The 13909-nt window shown below is 46.0% G+C and overlaps 1 protein-coding gene across 1 annotated transcript in view; it reads right to left on the reverse strand.

Moving 5' to 3' along the window:
• WDR91 (WD repeat domain 91) overlaps positions 1-13321 on the reverse strand; it is a 39463-nt gene extending 26142 nt beyond the window's left edge. Inside the window, exons 1-2 of the mRNA XM_038752485.1 lie at positions 13171-13321; positions 1207-1386 (exon numbers count right to left, since the gene is read on the reverse strand). Of these exons, the coding sequence (XP_038608413.1) occupies positions 1207-1386; positions 13171-13293 (303 nt within the window). The 5' untranslated portion in view covers positions 13294-13321. The remainder of the gene's footprint in view (positions 1-1206; positions 1387-13170) is intronic.
• Positions 13322-13909: the final 588 nt, after the last annotated feature.

A 13909-nucleotide genomic window follows, 5' to 3' on the forward strand; every position in this document is an offset into this window, starting at 1 on the left:
AATGTGAAGAGCTCTGCACATTCCAGAACCGCAAGGGAGCGGAAACTCCCAAATCATTTCATTTTCCGGGGTGAGAGGTGACCCATTTTCCCCTCCTGCTCCCCAGACCGGGGAAGGCCCCTTCGGACATTTGGTGGCAAGCCCGGCCGCTTATGGAAAAACTGGGCTACGGGGCTTTAAAAGCGGGGAAGTCCGGTCACGGACGTGAGGTGGGTGAGGGGAAAGAGCAAGGTGGCGGAGGACCCTTCGCTCATCTTGGGAGGAAAAACTAAAATTCCCTCTTTTCCGTCGTCAGCCCGCCCTGGAAAACTGCAAGAGCGGGGCTTAGAAACAGCAGAGGAGAAAGTCCATCATCATCATCATCATCAATTGTATTTATTGAGCACTTACTATGTGCAGAGCACTGTACTAAGCGCTTGGGAAGTACAAATTGGCAACATCTAGAGACAGTCCCTACCCAACACTGGGCTCACGGTCTAAAAGGGGGAGACAGAGAACAAAACCAAACCTACTAACAAAATGACACACTGACGTCCACCCATGGCCATAGCGACCCCGGTCCCGGGTAATAATAATAATAATAATAATGATAGCATTTATTAAGCGCTTACTATTAAGCGCTTGTTTCTCATTTACCGAGAAACATGGAGATCCAGATAATAGTTCCTTATTCTCTACTAAACCCCAGCAGGAGTCGGTGGGGAATCATCATCATCATCATCATCAATCGTATTTATTGATCGATCGATTGAACCCTTCCTGCGTGCAGAGCGCTGTACTAACTGGGAGGAGAAGAGGCAGGGAATTCTACAGCCCCACTCCTTCACTTCTCTGTGCCTCAGTTACCTCACCTGTAATAATAATAATAATAATAATGATGATGATGGCATTTGTTAAGCGCTTACTATATGGGAAGCACTGTTCTAAGTGCTGGGGAGGTTACAAGGTGATCAGGTTGTCCCACGGGGGGCTCGCAGCTTTAATCCCCATTTTACAGATGAGGGAACTGAGGCCCAGAGAAGTGAAGTGACTGGCCCAAAGTCACCCAGCTGACAATTGGCGGAGCTGGGATTTGAACCTCTGACTCCGAAGCCCGCGCTCTTTCCACTGAGATAAACGCTAATACCGTTCCTTCGGGGGCCCTCCTCTGGGACGGCCTTCCGCCGCGTTTCCGGGTCAAAAGAGGCTCGATAGAAGGGCGGGCACCTGGATGGTGTAGACGAGGTAGTAGCGGAAAAGGCTGGTCTTGAGTTTGGCGACGGTGGGCCGGTACACGTCCTCCAGCCGGCTGAACAGGTGCCGCTCCAGGTAGCCCCAGTACTCTCGCAGGGCGGCCAGCTCGTACGCCTGCACCAGCTGCTGCAGCTGCTCCACGATCTTGTCCACCTGACGGAGAACGGATTTAAAAAGAAGAACCATGACAAGCGTACTCGCTAAGCGCTTACTATGTGCAAAGCACTGTTCTAAGCGCTGGGGGGGGGGGGGATACAAGGTGATCAGATTGTCCCGCGGGGAGCTCCCAGTCATCGTCATCATCAATCGTATTTATTAATAATAATAATAATAATGTTAGTATTTGTTAAGCGCTTACTATGTGCCAAGCACTGTTCTAAGCGCTGGGGTAGATACAAGGTAATCAGGTTGTCCCATGGGGGGGTTCACAGTCTTCATCCCCATTTTCCAGATGAGGGAACTGAGGCCCAGAGAAGTGAAGTGCCTTGCCCAAAGTCACACAGCTGACGAGTGGCGGAGCCGGGATTTGAACCCACGACCTCTGACTCCAAAGCCCAGGCTCTTTCCACTGAGCCATGCTGCTTCCCTGAGCGCTTATTTTATTGAGCGCTTTATTTATTTATTTATTGAGCGCTTACTGTGTGCAGAGAACTGTACTAAGCGCTTGGGAAGTACAAATTGGCAACATATAGAGACGGTCCCTACCCAACAGTGGGCTCACAGTCTAAAAGGGGGAGACAAAACCAAACATGCTAACAAAATAGAATAGATATGTACAAGTAAAATAAATAGAGTAATAAATATGTACAAACATATATACAGGTGCTGTGGGGAAGGGAAGGAGGCCCCATTTGCCAGATGAGGGAACTGAGGCACAGAGATTGAAGTGACTTGCCCGAAGCCACCCAGCCGACAATTGGCGGAGCCGGGATTTGAACCCGCGACCTCTGACTCCAAAGCCCGGGCTCTTTCCACTTGCTTGACGGCAAGCAACCCGAGGGCAGGGATCGCGTCTGCTCTGCATGCAGTTACAGGGAATATCGGCGACCCACTGCTTGAATGACCTCCACGGTCAGACAGGAACTGCGTCTGACAGAGAAGTGAGGCCCAGAGAAGCGAGGTGACTTGCCCGAAGTCACACAGCTGACAATTGGCAGAGCCGGGATTTGAACCCATGACTTCTGACCCCAAAGCCCGGGCTCTTTCCACTGAGCCACGCTGCTTCTCTAGGGCTTTATACCTCCTCCAGAGGACTTCACCTTTCTATAGGAGAAATAACGCAGCATAGGAAAGGGTCTAGGAACGAAAGGATCTGGATTCTAATCCTGCCACTGCCACTTCTTTGCCGTGTGACCTTGGGCAGATCATTTCTCTTCTCTGGGCCACAGCTGCTTCATCTGCAAAGATTCAATACCTGTTTTCCCTTCTACTGAGACTATGAGCCCCCTATGGACACGGTTACCTTACCCACTGTTTAGTACAGTGCCTGGCACATTGTAAGCACTCAACAAATACCACAATCATCATAAAGTAAGGCTGGAAATCCCCGTTCCTCCCCACCTGCGGAAAAAATAATGAGGTGATGTTAAATATTCTGGGCCACTTGGAAGGATGCTGCCAAGCAAACGATGATGCCACCTGGGCTTTTTAATTAAAGAAAGACTCCCAAGGGCCGGGTCCTGCCGCAGAAAACAAGTTTCTTTCACTTTCTTGTTTCCAAGCAGAGAGAGGGGCATGTACTGAACGCAGCCAGCCCCTCCGGGGAAGGTTTATGTTTGCCACAGGCAGAGAAGCGGGCATAGGCTACCGGGGCACTCACGCGCCAGGCTCTGAGCTTGGAAGCCCACTGTTGGGTAGGGACCGTCTCTAGATGTTGCCAACTTGGACTTCCCAAGCGCTTAGTACAGTGCTCTGCACACAGTAAGCGCTCAATAAATACGATTGAATGAATGAATGAATGAGGAGGTGAGCTCTCAGTAGGGCTTTGGCGGGCGGAAGACAGCAACCAAGCACTCAGTACAGCGCTCTGCATACAGTAAGTGCTCAATAAATATGATTGACTGACTGATTATTTACTTGTTTTGGGTAGGGACCGTCTCTATATGTTGCCAACTTGTACTTCCCAAGCGCTTAGTACAGTGCTCCGGACGCAGTAAGCGTTCAATAAATACGATTGATTGATTGATGTCTGCCTCCCCCTCTCTAGACCATAAGCCCGTTGTGGGCAGGGATTGTCTCTCTTTTTACTGCTGTACTGTACTTTCCAAGCGCTTAGTACAGCGATCTGCACGCAGTAAGCGCTCAATAAATACAATTGATAGATTGATTGATTGATTGATGTCTGTCTCCCCCTCTCTATGCCGTAAGCCCGTTGTGGGCAGGGATGGTCTCTCTTTTTACTGCTGTACTGTACTTTCCAAGCGCTTAGTACAGCACTCTGCACGCAGTAAGCGCTCCATAAATACGATTGATTGATTGATTGATGTCTGTCTCCCCCCTCTCTAGACCGCAAGCCCATTGTGGGCGGGGACTGTCTCTCTTTTTATTGCTGTCCTGTACTTCCCAAGCGCTCAGTACAGCACTCTGCACGTAGTAAGCACTCAATAAATACAATTGATTGATTGATTGATGTCTGCCTCCCCCTCTCTAGACCGTAAGCCCGTTGTGGGCAGGGATTGTCTCTTTTTATTGCTGTCCTGTACTTTCCAAGCGCTTAGTACAGCGCTCAGCACGCAGTAAGCGCTCCATAAATACGACTGAAGGAATGAACGAAAGAACGCAGGCCGGGCCCCCTCCGAATGCCACGCCGGTCCCTCTTCTGAAGCCAATCTTCCCAAAGTGGCTCTTGCCGTCACCCCCGTTGAAGCCCACGGATCATCATCATCAATCGTATTTATTGAGCGCTTACTGTGTGCAGAGCACTGTACTAGGCGCTTGGGAAGTCCAAGTTGGCAACATATAGAGACGGTCCCTGCCCAACAGTGGGACCGGGTGGGGAGGGCAGATAAAAGGGATCACCTGGGGCCAGGGCCCCCGGGGGGCCACCAGAGAGGCGGGGAAGTGAGGTGGCCGCCCCCCGTTACCAAGGGCGGGGTGGCCTACCACTTGGATGGCCCACTTTATTTGGACCCGTCCTCGGCACTTCTGTACGTGAACCGCACACTCGGTTACTTCTTCTAGCCTGCGAGCCCGCCGTTGGGTCGGGACCGTCTCTATACGTTCCCGACTTGGACTTCCCAAGCGCTTAGTACAGTGCTCCGCACACAGTACGCAGCGCGGCTCAGTGGAAAAGAGCACAGGGTTTGGAGTCAGAGGTCACGGGTTCGAATCCCCGCTCTGCCGATTGTCACCTGTGCGACTGTGGGCAAGTCACTTCTCTGGGCCTCAGTTACCTCATCTGTAAAATGGGGATCAATCAATCGCATTTATTGAGCGCTTACTGTGTGCGGAGCACTGTACTGAGCGCTTGGGAAGTCCAAGTTGGCAACATATAGAGGCGGTCCCTACCCAACAGTGGGCTCACAGTCTTCTAGACTGTGAGCTCTACATGGGACAATCTGATCCCTGCTGAGAGCTCACCTCCTCCAGGAGGCCTTCCCAGACTGAGTCCCTTCCTTCCTCTCCCCCTCTCCATCCCCCCCATCTTACCTCCTTCCCTTCCCCACAGCACCTGTATATATGGATATATGTTTGTACATATTTATTACTCTATTTATTGATTTATTTATTTTACTTGTACATATCTATTCTATTTATTTTGTTTTGTTGGTATGTTTGGTTTTGTTCTCTGTCTCCCCCTTTTAGACTGTGAGCCCACTGTTGGGTAGGGACCGTCTCTATGTGTTGCCAATTTGTACTTCCCAAGCGCTTAGTACAGTGCTCTGCACATAGTAAGCGCTCAATAAATACGATTGATTGATTGATTGATTGATTGTTGGGTAGGGACTGTCTCTATGTGTTGCCAATTTGTACTTCCCAAGCGCTTAGTCCAGTGCTGTGCACACAGTAAGCGCTCAATAAATACGATTGATGATGATGATGATCACCTTGTAACCTCCCCGGCGCTTAGAACGGTGCTTTGCACATAGTAAGCGCTTAATAAATGCCATCATTATTAATAAATACGATTGAATGAATGAAGGGGTGACCCCCGGCCCCGGGGGAGTTGTTCCAGAGAGGGAGCCTGAGAAACGGCCTCCACATCCTGTTTACTTGTGTGGACGTCTGTCTCCCCGTTTCTACACTGTGAGCCCGTTGTGAGCAGGGATTGCCTCTATTTTTGCTGAATTCTACTTCCCAAGCGCTTAGTACAGTGCTCTGCACGCAGTAAGCGCTCAATAAATACGACTGAATGAATGAATCCAAGGAAGGCAGCAGGAGTGCAAATTACCCACCCCCGACCGGGGGAGGCAGTGATGAAAGATAACAATTCATTCATTCATTCATTCAATCGTATTTATTGAGCACTTACTGTGTGCGGAGCACTGTACTAAGCGCTTGGGAAGTACAAGTTGGCAACATATAGAGACGGTCCCTACCCAACAGCAGGCTCACAGTCTAGAAATACAGGACTCTGTACAAGCACTTAGTACAGTGCTCTGCACACAGGAAGCGCTCAATAAATACCATTGAATGAATGACTCTTTCATTCATTCATTCATTCATTCAATTGTATTTACTGAGCGCTTACTGTGTGCAGAGCACTGTACTAAGCGCTTGGGAAGTACAGGTTGGCAACACATAGAGACGGTCCCTACCCAACAGTGGGCTCACAGTCTAGAAAGTCTTTCGAGGCCCTGTAACTGGAATGAGCACACTCTCAGCGCTTAGAACAGTGCTCATTCATTCAATCGTATTTATTGAGCGCTTAATAAATGCCACCGTTATTATTTCTGTCTTTTTCGCGAGGATCCATTTGGGTCTCCCCTCCAGCTCCATCCCTGAGGGCCCGTCTCCTCCGAGAGGCCTTCCCAGACTCAGCCCCACTTTTCCTCATTCACACTCCCTTCTGCCGCACCCTCACTTGCTCCCCACCCCACAGCTCGTAGGTGCTTAGTACAGTGTCCTGCACATAGTAAGTGCTCAAGAAATATGATTGAATGAATGAATTGAGCGCTTACTATGCGCGGAGCACCATTCTCAGCTCTTGGAAAGTATAATTAGGAAACAAAGGGAGACAATCCCTTCCCAACAACGGGCTCACAGTCTAGAAGTGGGGAGACAGACATCAAAACAAGTAAACCGGCATCAATCTAAATAAAGAGAATTATATATATATATATATACACATCATTAATAAAATAAATGCAATAATAAATATGCATAGAGAATATATAGAGAGAATGGAGAATGCATTATTAATAACAATAATGAGGGTATTAAGCGCTTATTATGTGCCCTCCCTACAGCACCTGTATATATGCTTGTACATATTTATTACTCTATTTATTTATTTTGTTTGTACATATTTATTCTATTTATTTTATTTTGTTAATATGTTTTGTTTTGTCGTCTGTCTCCCCCTTCTAGACTGTGAGCCCGCTGCTGGGCAGGGACCGTCTCTATTTGTTGCCAACTTGGACTTCCCAAGCGCTTAGTACAGTGTTCCGCACACAGTAAGCACTCAATAAATACGATTGAATGAGTGAATGTGCCAAGCACTGTTCCAAGCTTAATAGCAATAATGATAATATTTGTATTATTACCTTGTAATAAGAATAATAATAATAATAATGGCATTTGTTAAGCACTTACTATGTGCAAAGCACTGTTCTAAGCGCTGGAGGGATACAAAGTGATGAGGTTGTCCCACGTGGGGCTCACAATCTTAATCCCCATTTTACAGATGAGGTAACTGAGGCTCAGAGAAGTTCATTCATTCAATCAATCGTATTTATTGAGCGCTTACTGTGTGCAGAGCACGGGACTAAGCACTCGGGAAGTCCAAGTCGGCAACATAGAGACGGTCCCTACCCAACAACGGGCTCACAGTCTAGAAGGGGGAGACAGACAACAAAACACAACATCCGTGGACAGGTGTCAAGTCATCAGAATAAATAGAAATAAAGCTAGATGCACATCATTAACAAAATAAATAGAACAGGAAATATGTACAAGTAAAAGAAATAGAGTAATAAATCTGCACAAACTTAAGTGACTTGCGCAAGGTCACACAGCAGACGTGTGGCAGAGTTGGGATTCGAACCCATAATAATAATAATAATAATAATAATAATAATAATAATAATGGCATTTATTAAGCGCTTACTATGTGCAAAGCATTCATTCATTCATTCAATCGTATTTACTGAGCGCTTACTGCGTGCAGAGCACTGTACTAAGCGCTTGGGAAGTAAAAGTTGGCAACATCTAGAGACGGTCCCTACCCAACAGCGGGCTCACAGTCGAGAAGGGGGGGACAGACAACAAAACAAAACATATTAACAAAATAAAATAAAATAAAATAAAGCACTGTTCTAAGCGCCGGGGAGGTTCCAAGGTGATCAGGTTGCCCCACGGGGGGCTCCCAGTCTTCATCCCCATTTTATAGATGAGGGAACTGAGGCCCAGAGAAGTGAAGTGACTTGCTCAAAGTCCCCCTTCTAGACTGTGAGCCCACTGTTGGGTAGGGACCTACTCTCTATGTTGCCAACTTGGACTTCCCAAGCGCTTAGTACAGTGCTCTGCACACAGTAAGCGCTCAATAAACACGATTGAATGAGAAGGCGGTGGAGCCGGGATTTGAACCGATGACCTCTGACTCCAAAGCCCGCGCTCTTTCCACCGAGCCACGCTGCTACATGCTGCTTGTAGCCTCCGTGGTGCTTAGAACAGTGCTGCGCACGTAGTAAGCGCTTAATAAATGTTATTGTTATTATTCTTATAGATGCCTGTTTCTACTGCGCACATAGGAAGCGCTTAATAAATGTTATTCTTATTCTTATCGATGCCTGTACTGCGCACATAGTAAGCACTTAATAAATGTTATTATTAAGTCTTATCGATGCCTGTTTCTTTATACTGTGCACATAGTAAGCGCTTAATAAATGTTATTATTATTCTTATCCATGCCTGTTTATACTGCACACATAGGAAGCACTTAATAAATGTTATTATTATTCTTATCGATGTCTGTTTATACTGCGCACATAGTAATTGCTTAATAAATGCTATTATTATTGTTATCCATGCCTGTTTGTACGGCGCACATAATAAGCGCTTAATAAATGTTATTCTCATTCTTATCGATGCCTGTTTGTACTGCGCACATAGTAAGCTCTTAATAAATGTTATTATTATTCTTATCGATGCCTGTTTCTTTATACTGCGCACGTAGTAAGCGCTTAATGTTATTATTATTCTCATCGATGCCTGTTTATACTGCGCACATAGTAAGCGCTTAATAAAAGTTATTATTAAGTCTTATCGATGCCTGTTTATACTGCGCACATAGTAAGCGCTTAATAAATGTTATTATTAAGTCCTATCGATGCCTGTTTGTGCTGCGCACATAGTAAGCGCTTAGTGAATATTATTCTTATCGATGCCTGTTTGTGCTGCGCACATAGTAAGCTCTTAATAAATGTTATTATTCTTCTTATCGATGCCTGTTTGTGCTGCGCACATAGTAGGCGCTTAATAAATGTTATTATTCTTATCAATGCCTGTTTCTTTATACTGTGCACATAGTAAGCGCTTAATAAATGTTATTATTATTCTTATCCATGCCTGTTTATACTGCACACATAGGAAGCGCTTAATGTTATTATATTCTTATCGATGTCTGTTTCTTTATACTGCGCACATAGTAATTGCTTAATAAATGCTATTATTATTGTTATCCATGCCTGTTTGTACGGCGCACATAATAAGCGCTTAATAAATGTTATTCTCATTCTTATCGATGCCTGTTTGTACTGCGCACATAGTAAGCTCTTAATAAATGTTATTATTATTCTTATCGATGCCTGTTTCTTTATACTGCGCACGTAGTAAGCGCTTAATGTTATTATTATTCTCATCGATGCCTGTTTATACTGCGCACATAGTAAGCGCTTAATAAAAGTTATTATTAAGTCTTATCGATGCCTGTTTATACTGCGCACATAGTAAGCGCTTAATAAATGTTATTATTAAGTCCTATCGATGCCTGTTTGTGCTGCGCACATAGTAAGCGCTTAGTGAATATTATTCTTATCGATGCCTGTTTGTGCTGCGCACATAGTAAGCTCTTAATAAATGTTGTTATTCTTCTTATCGATGCCTGTTTGTGCTGCGCACATAGTAGGCGCTTAATAAATGTTATTATTCTTATCAATGCCTGTTTCTTTATACTGTGCACATAGTAAGCGCTTAATAAATGTTATTATTATTCTTATCCATGCCTGTTTATACTGCACACATAGGAAGCGCTTAATGTTATTATATTCTTATCGATGTCTGTTTCTTTATACTGCGCACATAGTAATTGCTTAATAAATGCTATTATTATTGTTATCCATGCCTGTTTGTACGGCGCACATAATAAGCGCTTAATAAATGTTATTCTCATTCTTATCGATGCCTGTTTGTACTGCGCACATAGTAAACTCAATAAATGTTATTATTATTCTTATCGATGCCTGTTTCTTTATACTGCGCACGTAGTAAGCGCTTAATGTTATTATTATTCTCATCGATGCCTGTTTATACTGCGCACATAGTAAGCGCTTAATAAAAGTTATTATTAAGTCTTATCGATGCCTGTTTATACTGCGCACATAGTAAGCGCTTAATAAATGTTATTATTAAGTCCTATCGATGCCTGTTTGTGCTGCGCACATAGTAAGCGCTTAGTGAATATTATTCTTATCGATGCCTGTTTGTGCTGCGCACATAGTAAGCTCTTAATAAATGTTATTATTCTTCTTATCGATGCCTGTTTGTGCTGCGCACATAGTAGGCGCTTAATAAATGTTATTATTCTTATCAATGCCTGTTTCTTTATACTGTGCACATAGTAAGCGCTTAATAAATGTTATTATTATTCTTATCCATGCCTGTTTATACTGCACACATAGGAAGCGCTTAATGTTATTATATTCTTATCGATGTCTGTTTCTTTATACTGCGCACATAGTAATTGCTTAATAAATGCTATTATTATTGTTATCCATGCCTGTTTGTACGGCGCACATAATAAGCGCTTAATAAATGTTATTCTCATTCTTATCGATGCCTGTTTGTACTGCGCACATAGTAAGCTCTTAATAAATGTTATTATTATTCTTATCGATGCCTGTTTCTTTATACTGCGCACGTAGTAAGCGCTTAATGTTATTATTATTCTCATCGATGCCTGTTTATACTGCGCACATAGTAAGCGCTTAATAAAAGTTATTATTAAGTCTTATCGATGCCTGTTTATACTGCGCACATAGTAAGCGCTTAATAAATGTTATTATTAAGTCCTATCGATGCCTGTTTGTGCTGCGCACATAGTAAGCGCTTAGTGAATATTATTCTTATCGATGCCTGTTTGTGCTGCGCACATAGTAAGCTCTTAATAAATGTTGTTATTCTTCTTATCGATGCCTGTTTGTGCTGCGCACATAGTAGGCGCTTAATAAATGTTATTATTCTTATCAATGCCTGTTTCTTTATACTGTGCACATAGTAAGCGCTTAATAAATGTTATTATTATTCTTATCCATGCCTGTTTATACTGCACACATAGGAAGCGCTTAATGTTATTATATTCTTATCGATGTCTGTTTCTTTATACTGCGCACATAGTAATTGCTTAATAAATGCTATTATTATTGTTATCCATGCCTGTTTGTACGGCGCACATAATAAGCGCTTAATAAATGTTATTCTCATTCTTATCGATGCCTGTTTGTACTGCGCACATAGTAAACTCAATAAATGTTATTATTATTCTTATCGATGCCTGTTTCTTTATACTGCGCACGTAGTAAGCGCTTAATGTTATTATTATTCTCATCGATGCCTGTTTATACTGCGCACATAGTAAGCGCTTAATAAAAGTTATTATTAAGTCTTATCGATGCCTGTTTATACTGCGCACATAGTAAGCGCTTAATAAATGTTATTATTAAGTCCTATCGATGCCTGTTTGTGCTGCGCACATAGTAAGCGCTTAGTGAATATTATTCTTATCGATGCCTGTTTGTGCTGCGCACATAGTAAGCTCTTAATAAATGTTGTTATTCTTCTTATCGATGCCTGTTTGTGCTGCGCACATAGTAGGCGCTTAATAAATATTATTAAGTCTTATCGATGCCTGTTTGTGCTGCGCCCCTAGTAAGCACTTAGTGAATATTATTATTCTCATCGATGCCTGTCTGTGCTGCGCACATAGTAGGCGCTTAATAAATATTATTAAGTCTTACCGATGCCTGTTTGTGCTGCGCACATAGTAAGCGCTTAATAAACGTTATTATTCTTCTTATCGATGTCTTTGTGCTGCGCACATGGTAAGCGCTTAATCAATGTCATTATTATAATTCTTCTCCTTCTGGATGCCTGTTTGTTAGTTTGTAGTGAGTCCCGGGTCCCCCCGCAGACTGTAGGCCGGTGGGGGTGTCTCACCCGGAACCCCTTGTCCCTGTCCGCCTAATAAATGTTATTATTATTCTTATCGATGCGTTTCTTTATACGGCTTACATAGCCAGCGCTTAATAAATGTTATTGTTCTTCTTATCGATGCCTGTTTGTACTGCGCACATAGTAAGCGCTTAATAGAGAAGCAGCGTGGCTCAGTGGAAAGAGCACGGGCTTTGGAGTCGGAGGTCATGGGTTCGAATCCCGGCTCCGCCACATGTCTGCTGTGTGACCTTGGGCAAGTCACTTAACTTCTCTGAGCCTCAGTTCCCTCATCTGTAAAATGAGGATTAAGACTGTGAGCCCCACGTGGGACAACTTGATTCCATTGTATCCCCCCAGCGCTTAGAACAGTGCTTTGCACATAGTAAGCGCTTAACAAATGCCATTATTATTATTATTATTATTATTATTATTATTATCGTTCCTATCGATGCCTGTTTGTGCTGCGCCCATGGTAAGCGCTTAATCAATGTTATTATCATTCCTATCGATGCCTGTTTGTGCTGCGCACATGGTAAGCGCTTAATCAATGTTATTATTATAATAATAATAATAATAATGTTGGCATTTGTTAAGCGCTTACTATGTTTAAAGCACTGTTCTAAGCGCTTGGGGGGATACAAAGTGATCAGGTTGTCCCGCATGGGGCTCACAGTCTTAATCCCCATTTTACAGATGAGGTAACTGAGGCTCAGAGAAGTGAAGTGACTTGCCCAAGGTCACACAGCAGACATGTGGCAGAGCTGGGATTCGAACCCATGACCTCTGACTCCAAAGCCCGTGCTCTTTCCACTGAGCCACGCTGCTTCTATAATGATGGCATTTATTAAGCACTTACTAAGTGCAGAGCACTGTTCTAAGCGCTGGGGAGGTTACAAGGTGATCAGGTTGTCCCCCGTGGGGCTCACAGTCTTCATCCCCGTTTTACAGATGAGGTAACTGAGGCACAGAGAAGTTAAGTGACTTGCCCAAAGTCACACAGCTGACAATTGGCAGAGGCGGGATTTGAACCCATGACCTCTGACTCCAAAGCCCGGGCTCTTTCCCATTGAGCCACGCTGCTTCTTATAATTCTTCTCCTTCTAATTATAATTCTTCTCCTTCTGGACGCCTGTTTGTTAGTTAGTTTGTAGCGAGTCCCGGGGCCCCCCGCAGACTGAAGCGCTTAGTACAGTGCTCTCTGCACATAGTAAGCGCTCAATAAATACGATTGATTGATTGAAAAATATATAAAAGACTGTGGGCCCGGTGGCGGGGGGGTCCCGGTGGGGGGGTTGGGGGGGGGGTCCCCCGGTGGGGGGGTTGGGGGGGGGGTCGTCAGCGTCTCACCCGGAACCCCTTGTCCCTGTCGGCCTTGAGCTCGGCGTCCAGCTGCCGCAGCGTCTGCGTGAAGCCTCGGAACAGCAAGTATTCCCGCACCAGCTCGTCCGTGCGCTCCGCACCCGCCGCCATCGGGACCCGCCGACGGACACACCGACAACCGGACGACCGGACAACCGGACCGGCCGGCGGGGCGGGGCGGGGCGGGGCGGCCGCCTTACGTCACCGAGGGGGCGGGGCCTGCGGGGAGGCGGGGCGGGCGTCTTGCGTCACCGGGGAGGGCGGGGCCTGCAAGGAGGCGGGGCGGGGCGAGCGTCTTGCGTCACCGGGGGACTGCCGGGGGGCGGGGCGAGCGTCATGCGTCACCGGGGAGGGCGGGGCCTACCGGGAGCCGGTGTGGGGGGTTGCGTCATCGGGGGCGGGGCCTGAAGAGGGCGGGGCGAGCGTCCACGTCACCGGGGGCCTGCCGGGGGCCGGGGCGAGCGCATTGCGTCACCGGGGCACTGCCGGGAGGCGGGGCGAGCGTTTTGCGTCACCGAGAGGGCGGGACCTGCAGAGAGGAGGTGTGGGGTTGCGTCATCGGGGGCGGGGCGAGCGTTCTACGTCACCGGGGCACTGCCGGGGGCGGGGCGAGCGCATTGCGTCACAGGGGCACTGCCGGGAGGCGGGGCGAACGTCTTACGTCATCGAGAGGGCGGGGCCTACCGGGAGGCGGTGTGGGGGTTGCGTCATCGGGGGCGGGACGGGC

Source organism: Tachyglossus aculeatus, chromosome 10, assembly GCF_015852505.1.
Source record: "Tachyglossus aculeatus isolate mTacAcu1 chromosome 10, mTacAcu1.pri, whole genome shotgun sequence".
NCBI classification, from domain to species: Eukaryota; Metazoa; Chordata; class Mammalia; order Monotremata; family Tachyglossidae; genus Tachyglossus; species Tachyglossus aculeatus.